The sequence below is a fragment of the Coffea arabica genome, chromosome 3c (assembly GCF_036785885.1).
Source record: "Coffea arabica cultivar ET-39 chromosome 3c, Coffea Arabica ET-39 HiFi, whole genome shotgun sequence".
Classification (NCBI taxonomy): domain Eukaryota; kingdom Viridiplantae; phylum Streptophyta; class Magnoliopsida; order Gentianales; family Rubiaceae; genus Coffea; species Coffea arabica.
In genome coordinates this window covers 6,587,706-6,611,452 of record NC_092314.1, presented here as the reverse complement: position 1 = coordinate 6,611,452, position 23,747 = coordinate 6,587,706, and the positions used below count along the sequence as shown (strand labels likewise).

Here is a 23,747-nt window from a genome sequence, read left to right as displayed (position 1 = left end):
TTTAGGGAAATGCTTTGGTTCATATAGTACCAGTTTAGGGGCTTCTATATAACAAGTTTACATGCCGGCTGAACGTTGACAGGGCCACTCAAACCGATCAAAGTTGATTTGTGGACAAAGCATTGTTTTCCTTTCTTTAGTTTAATAGATCCTGTGCCTTGCAAACACATATATAGGACACAAAGAAAGCTGCTGCAATCAATCACTATCATCTTAGTGGAAGAGGACATAGTCAAACTGTCCGGGCAGGTTTTTTTTTTTTTTTTTTTTTTTTTTTTGTATTTGTCTCAGACAAAAAGTGTTTATGTTTTGATTTTGCATATTTATTGATCTGGATTTTGTTTTTCTTTGTGTGGACTATAATTGCATACAGCATCATCATATGTATATTGAATCTTCTGCATTTGAGCCTTTCAACTCCTCATCTCCAAGTCCCATTTTTTGTCAATAGCATCATCTAAGACTGAGTCTGTGACCTTGCCTTTCTTTTGGGATTTTCCTGTGACGAATCATGCTCATGATTATGACATTTATCTGTCTTATCCTCTTTCATGTGCGCAACAGAAAGATGAAGTTACAAGTAATTTCACACCCTTCAAGACAATTGATCCACTATGGTTTATGCTCTGAATCCAATTCATGTCATCATGTATCACAACAATGAAGAATTACTAGGGAATATGTCAAACTTCTTGGTGCAATGAAATCAAGTTCTTCATATCATATATGACAAAATATACCAGAATAAGGTGTAACACCTTATTGTCATGATTGTTACATAAACTTAGGGCACACATAAAAAAAATTACTTAGTACTCCATAGTAATACAGATTTGGAATATTCATTGAAAGATTCAAACATGATTACTTTTGAATCGTGACACTGTGAAGAACCACTGTCTCAACTGTGATTCCAGGCCCAAAACCAAAGAGCACACCCCAGTCTAAGCCTTCCCCTGTGGTGTTGAATCCATCATTGGCTGAGGCCTTTCTCATCTCATCAAGAATGAACAGGACACAGGCACTTGACGTATTTCCATACTCGCTCAGCACATGCCTAGTAGCCCGTAATTTTTCGGGTTTAAGAGCCAGTTTTTGCTCCACCTGGTCTAAAATTGCAGGCCCACCAGGATGCGCAATCCAGAAGAGTGAGTTCCAATCAGAAATACCGAGAGGCTCAAATGCTTCTTTCAGGCTCTTTTCAGTGTTCTTGGAGATTAACCCGGGAACATCCTTGAGAAGATGGAACGTAAGCCCAACCTCACGAAGTTGGCCGTCGATAGCCCCGTGACTGTCTGGAAGAATGGTTTGGGCTGCTGTAACGAGCTCAAACAAGGGCCTCTCAACTTCGGGAACGGGATCGGCGCCGATAATGATGGCAGCTGCCCCATCTCCAAACAGGGCTTGGCCTACAAGGCTATCCAAATGCGCGTCACTTGGGCCATGGAATGTAACTGCAGTGATTTCTGAGCAGACGACAAGGACACGGGCACCTTTGTTGTTCTCAGCCAGGTCCTTGGCTAGCCGGAGGACCGTCCCACCGCCAAAACAACCCTGTTGGTACATCATGAGGCGCTTGACGGATGGGCGAAGGCCCAAGAGTTTGGTGAGCTGATAGTCTGCTCCAGGCATGTCCACACCACTAGTGGTACAGAAGACTAGATGGGTGATCTTGGACTTGGGCTGACCCCATTCCTTAATGGCCTTTTGGGCTGCTGCTTTGCCCAGTTTTGGTACTTCAACAACCACCATGTCTTGCCTAGCATCTAGTGAGGGTGCCATGTAAGCACAAATATTGGGATTTTCCTTCAAGATTTCCTCTGTCAAGTACATGTAACGCTTCTTAATCATGGATTTGTCACCTGAAATGAAATTCAAAAAAAAAAAAAAAAGTTCATTAGAACCAATTTGGATCATCCAGCTGCTTACTTAGATGATGAATTGGGAATTATCAAGTCATCATGGTTGAACAGTTTGAATACGTTTTCTAATGCAAGAAAGTTGAGTTTTATCCACTTGGGGCAATATCTAATTCCCATCAGAAAAGTATGCTTACATATGTGTCTACCCTATCTATCTGCAAAGAAAAGAATTAAGAAATTAACACACATCTTAGCATGAACCTTTAACCAAGAAAGAATCTGACTTTTTAATTCTTCAATTAATCTGGAGTTTCCAAAAACATATTTCATAAATCATGTGATAGTTTTCTTTTTTTGTCTTTTTCCTTTGAGTCATGTTCCTACTTTTGTAATCCAGGGAAGGCCAAAAACAAAACTTCCATTTATCCTTTGGTATTTTCACTCTTGAAAGCATACATTTTGTCTCTTTTACTGCATCAACGTGTTGGAATGTATGCCCTAAGACAATGTATTTGTTTTTATTTTATACATTCCTAAATTATATGTTTTGTATTTTAATAATTTCTTATTTATCTGTTAAATATTGGATATAACTGATAAAGTCCTTAGAATGTTTACTAATGTGATGGTAGTCACAAGAGTTGATGACTATGAGATATCAATCGCATTTATAGTAATATTCTTAAAATTCCCTAGTTATAGTACTAATGAAATAGAACATCTTTAGTACGGTAAAACTAGTACATAGTTAGCCTCTAATTAATGTAATTAGTGGTTGTTCTCATCAACTATGGTATGATGATACCTAGGCTAATGTGTAGATAATTTGGAAAGTACAAATGCATTGGAATGATCCATTTAGAGATCCCGTTAGGATATCTATCTAGTGCCAATGGTGTATCTCTAGTGAAAAATTGTGTAAGTGATCCTACGACTTGAGATCACCATAGTATCTTGAGTGTGAATCGCTACATTTTGACTCTATTTACTTGTTACTCTTCGTGAGTACCTTAAAGTGTAGAAGTTGGATGTAGTATGAAGCATGTAAAGAGAATGGATGATCGAAATAGGATTTACCACTCTGATAGAAGGAGTTGATATCCGGATGGCCACTAGTGGGAAATTAGCCCTAAAGTCGACTATTAGGTAAATTGAAGAATGTCTTCAATTTAACCTAATTCAGGGTAAATTTCGGGAACTAGAAAACTTAATTAGTCATTAGGGAATTGGCACTTATTCCTTATTCCTGACTAATTGGATATTTTTGGTGAAAGGATAATAATTACACGGTAATTTTTCACGGAAAGATTAGGTCAAATTCCCTTGACTAATTCCGAGTAATTGGGCGGTTGCGATGTGTTGCTAGACACCGCTCGTGATCTTTAATTATGGATTAATTATTTATTATAAGTTATGATAAAATAAAGTCGTTTATTTTATCTAATTATTAAACCATAATTATTACCAACTTATTCGGGACCTATTGGGTCACACGCAATAGAGGTTTAATCCTGGATTAAAACTATATAAATTATCGGGGTTTAATTTTAAAAGAAAATAAATTCCAGGCCTATTTGAGTAAATAAGAGTGAACGATTATCTCTTATCTGTCAGATAACTGATAGATAGAGTTTTGGGTGATGAGAAGTCTTATCGTTTGATTTTGAATCAAATAGAAAGACTCATCATTCTATCTTATTATCTTTCTTTCTCCTTTTAACTCCTAAGGGAGAGATAGAGGAGGTGACAAAGGTGAAGGTAACAAAAAGGCAAAAGGGAGAATCTGTAAGGGTCACATTTTTCGAATAAGAGCAAGAAGGGCTAGCAACTTTTTCATGCTCTTCAGTACATAGTTCGTGAGACGACCCAGGGTTGCTCTAGCGTGGATATCAGTAGAGGCAGGATGACTGGACTGCTCAAGGGCTGACCATCCTCAAACAACGCTGTAGGGAGACGCCGCTTGGATTAAGGTAATCGTAAAACCCACTTTTAGTACATCATACGTAAAATCTAGGGTGATTCCTGGATGGTTTTAGGGAAAAAAATTTTTATTTTTCCGCTGCGTAGTGTCCCTAAAACCCGACAGTGGTATCAGAGCCATCCTTAAGAATTTTACGTATGATTTTAAGCAATTTTGGATTCATGGATTAATATTACTGGTTGGATTTAATTGATATGCGAAATTGTGTGTAAGAACAAGTTTCGGAGGAATAAAAATATTGGGACTATATGGAAACTTGAATACCAAGGGCGTTTAGAACTGGTTTCATGCACCTTGGACTCTTGTTATGGTTCCGACTAGTCTGATATTCTTCTATCTTAATCCCTTGCATTAGCCAAGAAAGCTTTGAATGAACAAGTTTGCTGTAATCTGATTATAGCGTTGTTATGGGTTTGGTTTTCTGAAATTTTGAGGCCTCCAACTAACCTTTAAAATCTGGAAAAGTTACAGATTTTATTGGTTATTCATTCAATCAAAACTTGAATTTTGATCATCACTTTGCAGGGCATTTGCGGGTCATGCTGTCCAACGTGATTATCAGGTTTTCTTTTTCTTATGAGATGGAATCAGACCTGAATCTTTGTTGATGATCTGCAAGAGTTGCTGGTCTCTTAGTTTTATGAAAAAAAAAGGGTTAGCAGCCAAAGTGCAGCAGTTTTGCTGCTGCAACAGCCGACATTGCTGCCAGCGATCTTCCAAGGGCTGCCGCTTGCTGCCGCTGCTATGTGAGGCCGAGGGAGGCTTCCTTGGTGGTGGTGGAAGGTTGCTATAGCTCTTGGTGGTTGCTAGGTAAGCAAACCAAGAGTTTTCAAGGCATGAGAATGCATCAAAACTGCTGCAAATTGCAGCAGCAACCTATGCAAGAAAAAACTGCAGCAGGTTACTGCTGAAGATGAGCTCCATTGTTGCGACCACCTGGGAGCTACTGCCGGGAGCTGTTGCCACTGGTGATAAGTGTAGAACCCAGTGGTGGTGACAGTAGAAATGGTGGCCAGTGGTGGTCGCAAGTGATGCTAGAAAACGATTGCAAGAGTGGTTTAGGAAACTGGAATTTTTTTTCCCCTAAAACTTGAAGTTTTGAACTTTTGGCAATCCTTTGAATTAAATCCCATTTTAATTGTTAAAATGTGTTATGGAATCATTTATTTCATATATTATTAGGTTGGGAATTATTTTAGAACTAATTTGATTAATTTGAATTATTTTCCCATTCTTTCCTCAAATTAGTTGAGGATAAAGTTGACCTAATAAAATTTAATTTTACCAATATTTCTTGCGTATGCATAGACCCAAAATTTGTTTGGGACCTTAGGAATTAAATCCAATTAATCCATGAATTGAGATTGCTTATTTTACATGCTTTTCTTTTATTTAAAGTTGTTTAAATTGTGAAAATGCATAGTGGATGGTTGTGGATATAGTACGCAATATGATTGTGGTATTTTGGATGGTTACAATCATTCTAGGTTTGAATGGTTGTAATTAATTTTAAAATAGGGCCTGCGTGTCCTGCCTTTCTTATTTTCTAATTGTAATTTCTTTTCTCATCTAAATTCCCCCCGAATGTAACTCGGGGTTTCTTCTATACTATTTGTAATGTACAATAGATAGGAATAGATGATAGGAATTTATATAATTTATATTTGAAAAGAAGAAAGGAGGCATACTACAACGGAGGAGTTCGTCTCGGTATTAATGATTTTAGTCTCATGCTAATTTTCCTAATGGCCGGGGAAATTAGTTTAGGAATATCCACAACCATCCATGATTTAAATTCATGTTTATACGTTTTTGAAATGGTTATATGCATGTTTATTGATGAGACCAGACGAGCAATTTTTCCAAATTTTAATTATAAAATATTTTTGAAAAAAAAGGAGACAAATCCCTCAACAATAATATTAAATCAATAAAATGTCTTCCATCATTATAGTATAAAACTAGAGTAGTTATTAAGTGCTAGCTTGTTGGGATTCATCCAAGGCTGCCTTACTTACTACATGTTTTTTCTATGAGAAATGTTCTCAAGAATGATGGGTTTGATTTAGCTAAAATTATAATTTGTTGGGATTCACTCAAAATCATTAATTTTAGAGGCAAGTGTTGGGTTGATTCATAGAGATTTAAAGTCAAGAGTTGACACCCAACTAATTTAGGAATTACAATAAGTTGTAATTGGTAAAAGTACCTACCTTTCATAATTATTTTCGATTTGTTGGGACACACTCAAGGTCGAAATAAATTAAGATAGGATCCTAGCCACTATGAAATTTTAGAAATTCCCGATTCAATTTAAGAGGGTAATTGATTTGAAAAAAATTAGTGGAAATAAAATCATAATTTTGAATTTTATGATTTTATTAAACAAAACATTTTTCTAACAAATTCTATCTTTCATGTTGTTGTAGAATGAGTAACAATTTGAGCCTTCGTACTATTCTTACTGATTGCAAACTCAACGACACGAACTTTCTTGATTGGCATCGTAATGTCCTTATTGTTCTTACTTATGAGAAAATTGAGTATGTACTTGATGGTCCAATGCCTCAAGAGCCTGAACCTACTGCACCTGCTGCTGTTAGAAATGCTTATAAGAAACATAAGGATGACAATAGGGAAGCTTCATGTATCATGATAGCTTCCATGACTCCTCAGCTTCAGCAGCAGCACATGAACATGGGGGCGTATGATATTGTACAACACCTGAGAGAGTTATTTGAACAACAATCAAGGACGGTTAGATATGATACCTCTAAAGAATTGTTCAGGTGCAAGATGGCAGAGGGAGCACCTGTTGCTCCGCATGTCTTGAAAATAATTAGGCTAATTGAAAAACTGGCCGAATTAGGTTTTAAGATGGATCAGGAGTTGAATGTTGATTTAGTGCTCCAATCTCTGCCAAATTCTTTCTCACAGTTTGTTATGAACTATCAGATGAATAATCTGTAGCACACTTTGTCTCAATTGTTGAATGTGCTGAAAACTGTCGAGAAAGAAATCAAAAAGAGAAAAGGCTCTACTGGTGTGCTTGTCGTTACTTCCTCTAAGAAGAGGAAGAGGCAAGAAAAGGGATTTAAGAAATCCAAAAACAAGCCCACCCAAAAGCCCAAAAAGGCAAAGGCGGACCAGTCCAAAGCAACCTGCTTCCATTGTAATCAAACTGGACATTGGAAAAGGAACTGCAAGTCATACTTGGAGAGCCTGAAGCAAAAGAAGCTTGCTGAAGCTTCATCATCAGGTACATATATGATTGAGATTAATGTGTCTACTTCCAAATCAGACTTTTGGGTATTAGATACCAGATGTGGTTCTCACATTTGCACATCTATGCAGGGTCTAAGGGACAGTAGAAAGCTGGGAAAAGAAGAAGTCACCTTACGTGTGGGCAATGGAGCAAAAGTTGTTGCTTTAGCTGTAGGGACTTATTATATCACTTTACCCAGTGGATTGATTTTAGAATTATTAAATTGTTATTGTGTTCCAGCACTTACTACAAACATCATTTCTATTTCCTGTTTGGATTTAAATGGGTTTCGGATAACCCAGGAGAATAAATGTTGTTCTTTTTCTAAAAATGGTGTGTTTTATGGTTCTGGAAGTTGGAATAACGGTTTATATATTCTAGATCTTGATCATCAAATTCTCAATGTGAGTGAAAAAAGAATGAGAATAGATAAACTAAATAAAACCTACCTCTGGCACTGTAGGCTTGGTCATGTAAATGAAAAACGCATCTCCAAATTATACCAATATGGATACTTGGATTCATTTGATTATGAATCATATGATACATGCGAAGCTTGTTTACTTGGCAAAATGACCAAAATGCCCTTCACTGGAAAAGGGGAACGAGCCAGTGATTTACTTGGGCTAGTACATACTGATGTATGCGGCCCAATGTCGATCACTGCTAGAGGTGATTTTTCATACTTCATCACCTTCACAGATGACCATTCGAGATATGGTTACGTGTATTTAATGAAATACAAATCTGAATCCTTTGAAAAGTTTAAGGAATTCAAGAATGAAATAGAAAAACAAACCAATAAAAGTATTAAGACACTACGATCTGATCGTGGTGGAGAATACTTAAATGACGAGTTTGGAGTTTATTTAAAGGATAATGGAATAGTTCCACAATGGACTCCTCCAGGTACACCACAGTTAAATGGTGTATCTGAAAGGAGAAACCGAACCTTATTGGATATGGTTCGTTCTATGATGAGCCACTAAAGAGCCCCAAAATCGTTTTGGAGATTTGCATTAGATGCAGCCTCTTATACTCTTAATAGAGTACCCACTAAAGTTGTCGACTCCACACCATATGAGATATGGAAATGAAAGAAACCAAATCTGTCTTATATGAAGGTTTGGGGCTACCCAACTTATGTGAAGAGGGCAGAGTCAGACAAGCTTGAAACTAGATCTGACAAATGTTTGTTTGTAGGGTATCCAAGAGAGTCTATAGGATACTATTTCTACAATCCAATTGAGTAAAAGGTGTTTGTCTCAAAACATGCTATTTTTCTAGAGAAAGAAAACATTCTAGAAAAAAACAGTGGGAGTAGAATAGATCTTGAAGAAATTCAGGATCATCCAACAAACATTGAACGATCTAATGAAGAACAACTTCAACCACATAATGATGGGGCAGATACTGAAGCTATTGATACACAAGGGCTCCGTAGGTCAGTAAGAACACGCTCAACTCCTAAGAGATACCAATTTCTTATGAGCCATAGCAATGATGTTCTAGTCATTCAAGATGACGAACCTACTACTTACCAAGAGGTAATAAGTAATCCAGACTCCTCTAAATGGTTAGAAGCCATGAATTCCGAAATAAATTCCATGTATGACAATAAGGTGTGGACCTTAGTTGATCCACCTGAAGGGATAAAACCTATAGGGTGTAAATGGATCTTCAAGAAGAAGACTGACATGGACGGTAATGTGGTTACCTATAAAGTTAGATTGGTAGCCAAAGGCTACAAGCAGAAAGAGGGAATCGATTACGATGAAACTTTCTCACCAGTAGCTATGCTTAAATCCATTCGGATATTGCTTGCCATAACAGCATATCATGACTATGAGATTTGGCAGATGGATGTAAAAACCGCGTTCCTTAACGGGACATTGTATGAGGATGTGTATATGACACAACCTAAAGGCTTTACATCTACAAATCCTAGTCATATATGTAAGCTACAAAAGTCTATTTATGGACTTAAGCAGGCATCTAGGAGTTGGAACATCCGATTCGATGAGACGATCAAAGAGTTTGGATTTCTCAAGAATCCGGATGAACCTTGTGTGTATAAGAAAGTTAGTGGGAGTTCGATTGTTTTCCTTATTTTATATGTAGATGACATATTAATAATGGGAAATAATATACCGATGTTACAATCGGTAAAGGGTTGGTTGTCGAAGAACTTTTCCATGAAAGATTTAGGAAAAGCGGCCTATATATTAGGCATTAAGATCTATAGGGATAGATCTAAAAGGCTACTGGGTCTTTCACAATCTACATACATAGAAAAAGTGCTAAAAAGGTTTAGCATGGATCAGTCTAAGAGGGGTAATTTACCTATGACTCAGGGTATAAGCCTTTCTAAAAACATGTGTCCAAAGACACAAGTTGAGACTGATAAGATGCACAATGTTCCATATGTTTCAGCAATTGGATCAATTATGTATGCTATGTTATGTACAAGACCTGATGTCTCCTATGCTCTGAGTGTCACAAGCAGATTTCAAGCTAATCCAGGTGAGGGTCATTGGATAGCCGTTAAGAACATTCTTAAGTACTTAAGAGGGACCAAAGATTTGTTCTTAATATATGGAAAGGGTGAGTTAGAGCTCAAAGGCTATACTGATGCGAGTTTTCAATCAAATAAGGATGATTGTAAATCACAGTCAGACTTCATTTTTACTCTTAATGGATGTGCTGTTTGTTGGAAGAGTTCCAAACAAGACACCACAGCGGATTCTACAACAGAGACTGAGTACATTGCGGCCGCGGAAGCAGCTAAGGAAGCGGTTTGGATCAAGAAGTTCGTAACTGAACTTGGTGTGGTTCCAACCATTGTTGATCCGGTCACTTTGTACTGTGATAACAATGGAGCTATAGCTCAAGCCAAGGAAACTAGGTCTCATCAGCGATCCAAACATGTGCTTAGGAGATTTCACTTGATTAGAGAAATCGTTGCTAGGTATGATGTAAAGATAGAGAGAGTCTCCACAGAGGATAACATAGCTGATCCTCTTACTAAAGTTCTTCCTCAAAAGAAGCATGATAGTCATGTATTATCTTATGGGATGAAAAACATGGATAATGTGTTTTAGTGCAAGTGGGAGATTGTTGGAATGTATGCCCTAAAACAATGTATTTGTTTTTATTTTATACATTCCTAAATTATATGTTTGGTGTTTTAATAATTTCTTATTTATCTGTTAAATATTGGATATAACTGATAAAGTCCTTAGAATGTTTACTAATGTGATGGTAGTCACAAGAGTTGATGACTATGAGATATCAATCGCATTTATAGTAATATTCTTAAAATTCCCTAGTTATAATACTAATGAAATAGGACATCTTTAGTATGGTAAAACTAGTACACAGTTAGCCTCTAATTAATGTAATTAGTGGTTGTTCTCATCAACTATGGTATGATGATACCTAGGCTAATGTGTAGATGATTTGGAAAGTACAAATGCATTGGAATGATCCATTTAGAGATCCCGTTAGGATATCTATCTAGTGCCAATGGTGTATCTCTAGTGAAAAATTGTTTAAGTGATTCTACGACTTGAGATCACCATAGTATCTTGAGTGTGAATCGCTACATTTTGACTCTATTTACTTGTTACTCTTCGTGAGTGCCTTAAAGTGTAGAAGTTGGATGTAGTGTGAAGCATATAAAGAGAATGGATGATCGAGATAGGATTTACCACTCTGATAGAAGGAGTTGATATCCGGATGGCCACTAGTGGGAAATTAGCCCTAAAGTCGACTCTTAGGTAAATTGAATAATGTCTTCAATTTAACCTAATTCAGGGTAAATTTCGGGAACTAGAAAACTTAATTAGTCATCAGGGAATTGGCACTTATTCCTTATTCCTGACTAATTGGATATCTTTGGTGAAAGGATAATAATTACACGGTAATTTTTCACGGAAAGGTTAGGTCAAATTCCCTTGACTAATTCCGAGTAATTGGGCGGTTGCGATGTGTTGCTAGACACCGCTCGTGATCTTTAATTATGGATTAATTATTTATTATAAGTTATGATAAAATAAAGTCGTTTATTTTATCTAATTATTAAACCATAATTATTACCAACTTATTCGGGACCTATTGGATCATACGCAATAGAGATTTAATCCTGGATTAAAACTATGTAAATTATCGGGGTTTAATTTTAAAAGAAAATAAATCCCAGGCCTATTTGAGTAAATAAGAGTGAACGATTATCTCTTATCTGTCAGATAACTGATAGATAGAGTTTTGGGTGATGAGAAGTCTTATCGTTTGATTTTGAATCAAATAGAAAGACTCATCATTCTATCTTATTATCTCTCTTTCTCCTTTTAACTCCTAAGGGAGAGATAGAGGAGGTGAAGGTAACAAAAAGGCAAAAGGGAGAATCTGTGAGGCTCACATTTTTCGAATAAGAGCAAGAAGGGCTAGCAACTTTTTCATGCTCTTCAGTACATAGTTCGTGTGACGACCCAGGGTTGCTCTAGCGTGGATATCAGTAGAGGCAGGACGACTGGACTGCTTAAGGGCTAACCATCCTCAAACAACGCTGCAGGGAGACGCCGCTTGGTTAAGGTAATCGTAAAACCCACTTTTAGTACATCATACGTAAAATCTAGGGTGATTCCTGGATGGTTTTAGGGAAAAAAATTTTTATTTTTCCGCTGCGTAGTGTCCCTAAAACCCGACACAACGGACTCAGATGCTGTTAGTGTTGAAATGTTCTTATAAGGGCGGTAGAGGCTGTAAATTCTGTATTAAAGTATGCAGACTAGACATTAAAAAAAAAATTGCAGGCTAAGTAAATTGAGCTCTCATTATGGATATTTCTCAATCATTCAAAAATTTCTGTGTCTTTCAGCAAAGAAGAAACTTAACACAGTTTATTTTAATTAGTAGGAAAAGGTAAGTTACTAACTATCATGCATGGTCCATAACAATTCTAAGGTTTTGCTTCAACGTACGAATGTTTTTTCTGATCTTCAAGGCACTGTAATTATGAGAGTTACAAGAATGCAGGTGAGTTATTACAAAAAAAAAATGAAAACCCAATGAGGTCAGGTTAGAATGGATTTATGCATAGAATTTTTCTATTAAGTAGCAAAACGAAATGAAGGAATGAAAGGAAAATGATCTCAGAAGTCAGAAGCTTCAAACTGTGTTATGGAACCTAGAATACAGCTGGTTCATATCATTTCAGCAAACTAACTTCTTTTATTGGAGGAAACAATTAATCCCTGTTATTCAATCCTCCCCTCCATCTTTCACCTAATTCCGGGAAAAAGGTGCAATTAATATCATTCCCACCAATTACTTACCCAAAAAAAAAAAAGAAAATCAGTCACACTATTCTTTTTCTTTTTGTTTTTCCAATCTTCTATATATATATATATATATATATATATATATATATATCTTTCAAGACATTCAACAAAAAACCAATCAATCAATGATTTATGCAAAATATTCGAGACCATGCATTTCTAAGCCTCCTAAACTCTAATGCATGTCTAAATATCTAACCAAGACACCCTAGGTGATCATCAAGTTTTACGTGTACAAATTTCAACCGAAAAAAAAGCCCAAGTATTTTGGCTGACTTTCTTTAAGAAAAAAAAAAAAGAGATTATGATCAATCAAACAGATTAATCACAAAAGCAAAAGGGTTATATATACTTACACATGCGCTTAAACTTTTCTTTGAGCTCAGTCTTATGCTCACTATCAGTAATGCGAAAATAATAATCCGGATAAGTGCTTTGCTCGACACAATTTGGTGGCGTAGCTGTTCCGATGGCCATGATCGTCGCCGGTCCTTCAGCCCTTTGAGCCCTCCTAACTTCCTCGACGGTAACCATTTTTGCTCGGAAAAAGAGAAAAATTAAGGTACGTAGACTTTTGCAGGTAGCTGCTAGCTTTGTAGCTCCGGAAGAAGTTGTGGCTGTGCAAGTCTGCAAAATGGTTTGGTATATATAGTACTCGAAGATGGGGTAATTACTATAATGGTAGCTTAGAATCACATGCCTAGCGAACGTAAGGTTGCCGGCCGCACGTGATAGTTTCGTGTGGTTTGCACTTGCCCCTCAAACCATCTACATGACCCCGAAATTTGGTACCTAACACCGAGTTCCAATTTCCCTGCATACTCTCAATTTTTGTTGCCATGTTTGGACCTTAGTGTCATCAATCAACACACAAGCTAGTAATAAAGCTATAATAAACCTATTTCGATATGGTGGTTTTTTGAGAAAAAATTGATTTACTAGTTTTTCATGCTATCTGTCAGGTTTACGGTCCGAATTTTGAGGATAAAAAGGGTGTGAAGAGAAGAGGAAGGACAAAAAAGAAAAAAATTTTGGTTCACTAGTATTACTACTATTTTTTTAACTAGTATTTCATTAATGGTTTAATTGCTTAATATTGTTTAAATAAGTCTTGGTCTAATAAGAATTCAAGGTTGAAAATCTATGAGTTAGAGGTTTTTTAAGTTCAAATTTTGCTCTATGTAAGTTTCTTCTAATCTAAGCATATGTTAGTATACATCCCTTGTTATGTCATAATTTGTTTGTGCTGGTCCAAGAAATGATGGTGACTTTCTCGTAATCTTATTTCAGAAATGTTGTTCAAGTATCAGCATTGAGTAATTGTTCCTAATAAGAATAACCTTTTTCATTACAGTTATAAGATATGTTCTTGGTTAGTGTGTGTGTGGATAGTAGTTTATTTGAAGATAATTTTGTATTAAAAAAAAAATACTGTAACATTTTTTTGATGAGATATATGTGAGATCAAAAGATTATTGAAAAATGTAATGATGATATAAGCAAATAAAATAGTCTTAATTTCTTAAAAATCCGGCTAATTTGTATTGACAACATATATATAAAAAAATAAAAATGTATTACTTATTTTTTTTTTTAAAAGGAAATTACTCTGTAGTTATGTTTTTGGAGTTATCTCCGAAAAGCTGCATTCTGTTGTTAAATGCAAGTTGTTCTGCCATAGAACCAGCAATTTTCATGAGTTAGAATAAAGACTCTCTATTTTAATAGATGGATATTTAAGTGCGTTGACTAGGTAGTGATTGAAACTCCACAAACACTTCAAAAAAGAAGGAAAAAAAAAAACCAGAGGCATTTTTAGAGTTGAAAATAGCTACCTATGTACTTCTTCAGGCATATGTGTTCATGTTAACGTAAGATTCCAATCAAGAGTTCTGCCTAAGAATAATTTTCCGGCAATCATTATGAGGAAAATATTAGGACGAAATCAGTAGAAGGAATATGGACTCAAGAAACTAAAGGAGTTTGTTCTTAGGGATAATTTCAGAGATTTCTCCTCAGATTTCTGATAGTTTTATTTATTTAGTGCTCTGAGACTTTAAAAAATCTCATTTGACGCTCCTACTTCAAACTTTTTGTGACCTTTGAAACCTATTTCGAAATATAATATTAAAAAACTCATTTTGGAAGAGGATATGCAATTTCATTCCGACTTTGCCATTTTCTTGTGATTTCTTAATTGTCATAACACACCAAATTTATTGCTTAACTCTTGTAAATTAATCGATGTTGTTCTTTAATGAAAATTTAAGAGTTGATAATAAGATCAAAAAAACTCTTTAACAATTTTTGTGATCTGTATAAGTTTTAACCAAAGCTTAATTATCTGGATAAAATGCAAAAATGACTTGTACATTATTGAATCACGAACATTTCCATTTGATTTGTCTTTTCTTCTTTTGGTAGTTGTGATTCAACGTCTACTCTCTGTTCAACCGTCTTTGTTACGTGGACTACATAGTATTTAAGATATCAACTCGAACTAACAAACAAAATATCTACCAATTTATCAAGCCTATCTACTGATCCTGCATCAAAGATGAGATTATTCCAACGGGAACCAGCACGTTGTTGCTCCTAACAATCAACTTTGTTCATTTCCATGAAAGTTGAAGGCTTTTTTCTGGCATATGATCAAACAACCAAATTAAGTTAAAATCCTGTCATGATTGGTATAGGCCAGAAAATTCGTCTTCAAATTAACGATTGAATATGTCTAAAGGTGCCCATTGCATACTCATTAAAATATATTTTTGGTATTAGATTTTTAGAAAGATAATATTAATTAGGAAAAGTGTATAAATACAAGAGAGAGTAATAATTATCAGTATGTTACTATGACACTAGTTTAAAAAACCCTTAATGGTTTTCCACTTTCCTTTATACTCAAGTACCTGGGAACCAAACTCATCACATCAAATCAATTTACATGCACATCTACTTTCCATTTCCTGGTACAAATGGTTAGGATTTGTTCATGATATTTGGCAAACAATTGCACAACACGTACATTGAATGTTCATTTGATGCTTTTAGACAAATACCTAAGACTTTCAGCAAAGGTTTCATTTGCTACATTCCATGTACAACGCTCTTGTAGGCCACCAACAGAGTTTTAAAACCTCTCCCTGAGTGTAGGTCAAGGGATTTGGTGTAGATCGAGAAATCAATATCCAAGTCTTCTTGAAAATATTTCGCCAACGGGTGCTTATGTACTCGTCTGAACCGGTGATGGTTCATCTGGTTCCCCTTCACCTCTTTAGGTCCCCCTCCCCTAGTGTAGAGTAGGAGTAATTAAAGTATCGAATTTATCACGTCAACAAAAAAATATATATATACAATTTAATTCTCGTCGGGGTCTAACTGTAAGCATGTGACCAAGATTCTTGTTTTGGGGACGAATCTCAGTGCAAGGTCCAATTACTGAACAAAGGGAAGTTACTGTGAAGACATCAGCATGAATCTTGTGCTATAATTGAAAGTGAAATAGCTTTGATGTTATTAAGGTTGTGATACGAGAGACTTGGCCGAATGAAAATCTCTAAACTTACCAACCACCATTTCGTCATCAATGCAATCTCCAACTCAGCCCCATACCAGGACATCACTGAACGGTTGTGGAGGATTAAACTCTTCCAGAATTTCGACATCAACTTGTAAAATTGTTCACCATATCACCAGCTTTCAAAACCGTCTTCAAAAGTGTTTCTCTGATTGACCAAAAAGGAAAATGAAACAAAAGGGCTTTCTTTGCTACACTGTTTGGCAGAAAATAAAGAGGCTTTAAGTCTTGCTACTAGGAAAGCTTAAGAACACATGGAATCAGTTCGCTAGTTTCGATTATTATGGACTAACTTCTCATGTTCCAGCTGCTTAGACTTTCACGTCTGCAAAACAATTTCAATTTAATCAGGCACGTAATCCAGTCCAGCTATAGGCAGATTATTTCAATCTATAATATCGTCAAATTTTTATAATGGATACAAACCTGATCTAGTAGAATTTATTTTACTTACCAAACTCTTTACATTTGGTAATAAAATAGTTCACCAACTAACTGATGTGAATGGTTTTGAAGCACTTCTAGTATCTAGTGAAGTCGACCTGCGCATCTTGGACGAATCTGCACCTGTTATCATGCTGCCCAATGGCGAAATAGTCCATATCAAATTGTTTCAGTTCTCAATTTAAAACTTTCCCCAGAAAAAGAATCCTACTCTATAACTTGTAACCAATAAGACCACTCAAGCTTTTAATAGCAATTATTATAGAAATCTGGATTCTTGTGGATCTTTCAATACAGATGCCAGCCATGGCTGTAGCGTAAACCAACCAAAATATCTTCACATTGTCGTATCCATCATGCTAAGCATCCTTGTCAGATTTACTAGCAATTGCCCCTAATTGACATCTGCAGCAGGGCTTTGATTTCTAGCTGACACTTGGCTGGGGGCAAGGTAAATAGGAGCACACGATTTTTAACCTATTAGCTATAAAATAATTAGGATAATGCTAATTATAAGTAGGAGGACATAAATATTAGTTTGAATCATAAGAATCTGTAAAGATATAAAGAAAATTTTGAAGTTCGATCTCTGAATCTTTCTAGGCTGGTGTTTTAATTTGATGACTTGGTTTTACATGCATAAGCGTGGAAGCAAACAAATACAGAAACCGATATTTGCCGACCCTTCACTCTCATGCTTCACATTGACTTGGTATGATATTCATTTGCAAGTAATAAGCATTTGAACCAAAGAAATATTCAACCCAAATTGCTTTGATATTCACCGCCTACTGAATACAAAAAAAACCACGGCAAAAACTTATGACGAACCAATTAATTAGTTCCAGGACATCAAGAATAGTGGTGGAGGGTTAAGCCATTCCAGCATTCCTCCGTCATCTTGTACTTGGACCATTGGGATCATATATTATATATATGTATAGGTCTTGTTCTTAATTACAAAGAATATCAAGATGAGCAAAAGTATTCTGCCCTCGTACATATATATATTACTTTGATAGTTTTATTTTTGAAGAATGGTGTTATTATATCTTTTTTAGTGAAAGAACATATTATTGTCGTGACCCAAAAAATGGTGATACAACTGCAGATGTAAATAATCATAGAAATCACATAAGCTATTTTTACTAAATAAAATTTTTAGTCACTTTTCACATAAGTTGTTTTTAAAAGGAGTTATTACTAAAAAAAATCATATAGTATAAATAATCATAGGAATCACATAGTATACTTTTTGGCCAAAAAATAAAAGTATATACTTAATCATTGAATAATACTAATGTTTTCCACATGCATATATCCACTTTTCATTTTCTTTCTTTGAAAGTGAACTATAACGGTAGTAAAATGTTGGTATTTGTCCATAGTTAAATATATACAGCTGTCTTTTTTTTTGTAAAATAGTCTTGTATTCATAAAAAAGAATTTCACTTCTTTTACTTTGATTGTCCTTATTAATAATTCCTTTTGATGTTTAAATATATCGATATTTCTTTACACAAATATTCAAATATCATAAATTATCACAAGAACCTATAGAATTTATTTAGTAAAAAAAAAACTTATTTCATTTTTATAATTACATATGCAATTGTATCACTATTCTTTGGACTCTACAAGGTTTTTTAACTAAGAAAAAACTATCAAAGTATTATGTACACGAGGGTATGAATGTCTTGTCACACCCTTCATATACAGAAAAGCACCCAAAATGTTTACCTATTTGTCTGTAGTGGGCAATTTATGTTACACGGAACAATTTAGTATTCAACCTACATTGCGGGGATGGACTTGCGATTAAGTCTAAAAGCCATCTTGCCTACCAAACTGATGGGTAAATTGTAAATGACTAGCAAATGTTGTAACAAGAATTGACTTCAAATCGTGATAGATATCACTTTCCTTTAGGCTTTATTTGTCCAGTATAATGTGCAATAACCTTGGACAAATATCCTTTAGGATAAGATGAAGTTTTGTTTGTCTTAACCTTTTGCACAAAGCAAGACAAACCCTTTGTGAACTAAGGAGTGCTTTTTGAGAGAGTAAGGATAGTAGCAAAGTGATTTTCTGCAGCAAACCACTCTCTACTTGACCTCTTTATATAGGAAGATTGTTTGGGAAACAAAAGACCTCATTAAACACTTGTATGAATAGATTCAAAGCATTGTGTACACATTCATGCACTTTAATTCATGCATCTCATGATCATTAGATCAAAACATGAATCTATCCTTTCATTCAATAATTCCCATATACATGAATACATTCATAAATGAATGTACATTTAAGAAACATTCACAATACTATACATATACCAAAAATTAATGAATATACATTAATTACATGTATGTACATCATACAAATTTTGAAAAGTTTCCAACAATCCCCCGCCATTTTCAAAATTATAAAATGGATTTCTAAAAGGTCACCAAGTAATCTGACACTCATATGCATAAATAATGGTGTCTTTCGATTGAACCACTATCTTAATGAAGGTTCTTTGAAATCAATCATTCAAGGTGGTAGACAAGTTTTGAACCACTTGGACATTGGACCAACCTCATAAACTATTCATACAAGTGTTTAATGAGGTCTTTTGTTTCCCAAACAATCTTCCTATATAAAGAGGTCAAGTAGAGAGTGGTTTGCTGCAGAAAATCACTTTCCTACTATCTTTACTCTCTCAAAAAACACTCCTTAGTTCACAAAGGGTTTGTCTTGCTTTGTGCAAAAGGTTAAGACAAACAAAACTTCATCTTATCCTAAAGGATATTTGTCCAAGATTATTGCACGTTATATCGGACAAATAAAGCCTAAAGGAAAGTGATATCTATCACGATTTGAAGCCAATTCTTGTTACAACATTTGCTAGTCATTTACAATTTACCCAACAATGTATCGTTGAAGAACTTATGATTGTGCATTGCTCAGTGTGTGATGTGTTTATGAGGTTGGTCCAATGTCCAAGTGGTTCAAAGCTTGTCTACCATCTTGAAGGATTGATTTCAAAGAGCCTTCACTAAGATAGTGGTTCAATCGAAAGACACCATTATTTATGCATATGAGTGTCAGATTATTTGGTGACCTTTTAGAAATCCATTTTCTAATTTTGAAAATGGCGGGGGATTGTTGGAAACTTTTCAAAATTTGTATGATGTACATACATGTAATTAATGTATATTCATTAATTTTTGGTACATGTATAGTATTTTGAATGTTTCTAAAATGTACATTCATGAAATATGAGATACAAACTCTGCTGCCATTGTTGAATCAGTGATACAAGTCTGTTTCTTAGAACCCCAAGAAATTGCACCTCCACCAAGCATAAAGATCCAACCACTTGTCGACGAGTGATCATCTTTATTGGTGATCCAACTAGCATCTGAAAATCCTTCTAGAACAGAAGGATAACCGGTATAGCATATACCATAGTCCTTAGTGGCCTTTAAATACTTTAAAATTCTGGTTACACCTTGCCAATGTAACCTACTAGGGTTGCTTGTATATCTGCTCAATATACCAACTGCATATGCAATATCAGGTCTAGTACAAGTCATTGCATACATTAAACACTTTATAACCTTGGCATATTCCATTTGAGATTTTGGATCCCCCTCATTTTTCACAAAATTTATTTTGCGATCCAATGGTGTTGAGGCTGGAATACAATCACTTTGATTGAATTTGTTAAGAATCTTTTCAATATAATGTGTTTGAGACAACATTATATTATTATCATGTTTGAAGATTCTCATACCAAGAATGACATCTGCCTCACCCATGTCTTTCATGTCAAATTTGCTTGAAAGCAAAGTTTTTGTGACTTCAACTTGTTCCAAGTTAGTCCCAAAAATCAACATGTCATCAACATACAAACAAATTATGACACCTTTGCCATCATCAAACTTGCTATAAATACATTTATCGGATTCATTTATTTTGAATCCACTAACAAGAATAACTTGGTCAAATTTCTGATGCCATTGCTTCGGTGCTTGTTTTAATCCATATAAAGACTTTACAAGTTTACACACCTTATGCTCTTGACCAGGTATCACAAACCCTTCGGGTTGCTCCATATATACTTCTTCATCTAAATCACCATTCAAGAATGCTGTTTTAACATCCATTTGGTGAATGACTAAATTTTGGATCGAAACTATAGCAAGTAGCACTCTAATTGTAGCAATTCTAGCTACTGGTGAATATGTGTCAAAATAGTCCACACCATACTTTTGTGTGAACCCTTTGGCAACCAACCTGGCCTTGAACTTATCAATAGTTCCGTCGATCTTCATTTTCTTCTTGAAGATCCACTTACAACCAATTGGTTTTGAACCAGATGGTAAGTCTACTAATTTTCAGGTTTTATTACCCATGATTGAGTCCATCTCATCATTAATAGCTTCCTTCCAAAAGGAAGCATCTTGTGAGTTCATTGCTTCTTCATAGGTCTTGGAATCAGCCACAATATTGAAGCAATATGAGATTTGGTTGCTCACTGCATCTCTAGTTCCTTCAACTAGATACATATAAAAGTCCGAACCGAAGTCTTTTGACTTTCTAGCTCTTTTGCTCCTTCTCAATTCAATGGTTTCATTTTCACCATCTTTTGTCAATTCATTTGATTTTGGAATAACATCTTTTATAGAGGTGAACCTATTCTCTTCAAAAATAGCATCTCTAGACTCAATTATGGTATTAACCGAAATTGAATCATTAGGTTCAATTACCATGAACCTATATGTTTTGCTATTTTGTTCATATCCTAAGAATATACACTCCACACCTCTTTCTCCCAATTTCCTTTTTTAAGGTTCTGGGAGTTTTACAACAGCTCTACAACCCCAAACTTTCAAATAGTTTAGGTTGGGCTTTCTTTTATTCCAAAATTCATAAGGGGTTATAGAATTCCTTTTATTAGGAACTCTATTTAGGATATGACAAGCCGTTAACAAGGATTCACCCCAAAATCCTTGATTTAAACCAGATTTTGACAAAAGTGCATTAACCATTTCTATCAATACACGATTTTTCCTTTCGGCTACACCATTTTGTTGTGGTGTGTAATGAGCAGTCACCTCATGTTTTATTCCAACAGACTCAAAATAGGTAATATCATAATATTCCCCACCTCTATCTGTCCTTAGACATTTGATAAAGGATTCACAATGAAGTTCAACTTCTGATTTGTATGCCTTAAATTTTTGCAAAGTTTCACCTTTTGAGTGTAATAAGAAAACATGACAGTATCTACTATAATCATCAATAAAAGTCACAAAGTACTTTTTACCACCCAAAGTAGGAGTACCAGGCAAATCACATACATCACTATGAATGAGATCCAAGATTTTAGATGATCTTTCAACTTTAGGAAACGAATTTCTTGTGATTTTCGTTAGCATGCATGTTTTGCATTTTCCTTCAATCTTTTCACAATATGGCAGCAAATCAAGTCTCATCATTTCATGCATTCTTTTGTAATTAACATGACCAATCCTATTATGCCATAATTCAAAAGAAGACTCAACCAAGTATGCAGAAATAATATCACTCTTATTATTTCTAATAGCAAGTACATTCAACTTAAACATCCCATTAAAAAGATAACCCTTGCCTACAAACATACCACCTTTAGACAAAATAAATTTGTCAGACTCAAACACAAGTCTAAAGCCAAATTTATTTAACAGTCCAGCCGACACCAAATTTTTCCTAACTTCCGGTACATAAAACACATTTGTCAAGGTTACAACATTTCCGGAAGTAAATTTTGATTCTACTTCTCCAATGCCTTGAACCGGAATTGTAGCAGAATTTTCCATGTAAACAACGGCGTTTTCATCCACCGGTTTCATGGATTTGAAGAACGTTCTATTGTTACACACGTGTCGCGTAGCTCCAGAATCAACCCACCAAGCAAAATCATCTTCAATCATATTGATTTCAGATATCATTGCTGCAAGATTTTTGTTTGTGGTTTGGGAAGACTCTTGTTTCTTCTTCTTGTTTTGAAAAATCTTGCACTCGGACTTGTAGTGTCCCTCTTTCTTACAATAGAAGCATTGTCCCTTCTTTCTTTTCTTGGATTGATTCTTGGGTTGTTGCCCCTTCTTGCTTCCTTGAGACTTTTCAGTTTACCTCTCTTCAATCACATGCACTTTTGAAGTAGAATCTTTGTTCTCTTCAAGGATTTGACTATCCTTCTTTTCTTGCATGCGAATTTCCTCTTCTACTCGAAGAGATTTAGCAAGAATCTCAAGAGAGATATCCTCTTTCTTATGTTTGAGGTCTCTTTTGAAATCTTTCCAAGAAGGTGGTAACTTATCTATTATAGAGCAAACAATAATGGCTTCATCCATGTGTAGATTGTGTTGTGTGAAGTGATTAAGAAACCTTTCAATCTCACTAAATTGCTCCATAACAGACTTATTATCTACCATTTTATAATTATTAAAAGACGAGACAAGAAACTTCGTACTTGTAGCATCTTCTTGCATGTACTTGGACTTCAATCGATCCCAAAGTTCCTTGGCGGTAGTAATTGAATGGTAGACAGCGAACAGGTTGTCACTCATGGTATTGAGGATGTGACCACGGCATATTTCATCGTCGTTCTCCCATTTCTGACGGTTTCGGATGTCTTCAAGAGTTTCTTCATCGGGATTGATCAATGATTTTGGTGTGGTCAAAACATAGACCACTTTGAGTGCAGTGAAAAGGAAACGAACACGTTTTTGCCAACGAATGAAATTCCCTCCATCAAACCTCTCGAGCTTGACAATATTGGATGCCAAATCTTTCAAGGTACCAGCCATTGTAGAGTATAAATAAAGCCTAAAGATTGTTGGGTAAATTGTAAATGACTAGCAAATGTTGTAACAAGAATTGGCTTCAAATCGTGATAGATACCACTTTCCTTTAGGCTTTATTTGTCCGGTATAACGTGCAATAACCTTGGACAAATATCCTTTAAGATAAGATGAAGTTTTGTTTGTCTTAACCTTTTGCACAAAGCAAAACAAACCCTTTGTGAACTAAGGAGTGCTGTTTGAGAGAGTAAGGATAGTAGGAAAGTGATTTTCTGCAGCAAACCACTCTCTACTTGGCCTCTTTATATAGGAAGATTGTTTGGGAAACAAAAGACCTCATTAAACACTTGTATGAATAGATTCAAAGTATTGTGTATGAATAGATTCAAAGTATTGTGTACACATTCATGCACTTTAATTCATGCATCTCATGATCA

The 23,747-nt window shown here is 35.3% G+C and overlaps 1 protein-coding gene across 1 annotated transcript; it reads right to left on the bottom strand.

Annotated features, from left to right (window-relative positions):
• Window positions 1-701: 701 nt before the first annotated feature.
• On the bottom strand, window positions 702-13,195 carry LOC113734419 (chalcone synthase 2-like). Its single transcript, XM_027260954.2, has 2 exons — window positions 12,807-13,195; window positions 702-1,862 (listed from the first exon to the last, which is right to left on the bottom strand). The coding sequence occupies exons 1-2, from the start codon at window positions 12,982-12,984 to the stop codon at window positions 865-867; spliced, it is 1,176 nt and encodes a 391-aa protein (XP_027116755.1). The 5' UTR covers window positions 12,985-13,195; the 3' UTR covers window positions 702-864.
• Window positions 13,196-23,747: the final 10,552 nt, after the last annotated feature.

Excerpts from the sequence above, each read along its gene's own strand:
- LOC113734419 (XM_027260954.2), bottom strand. The coding sequence starts at position 12,984 with ATGGTTACCGTCGAGGAAGTTAGGAGGGCTCAAAGGGCTGAAGGACCG. Across the intron at positions 1,863-12,806 it reads AGAAAAGTTTAAGCGCATGT|GTGACAAATCCATGATTAAG; the intron begins GTAAGTATATAT and ends ATTTCATTTCAG.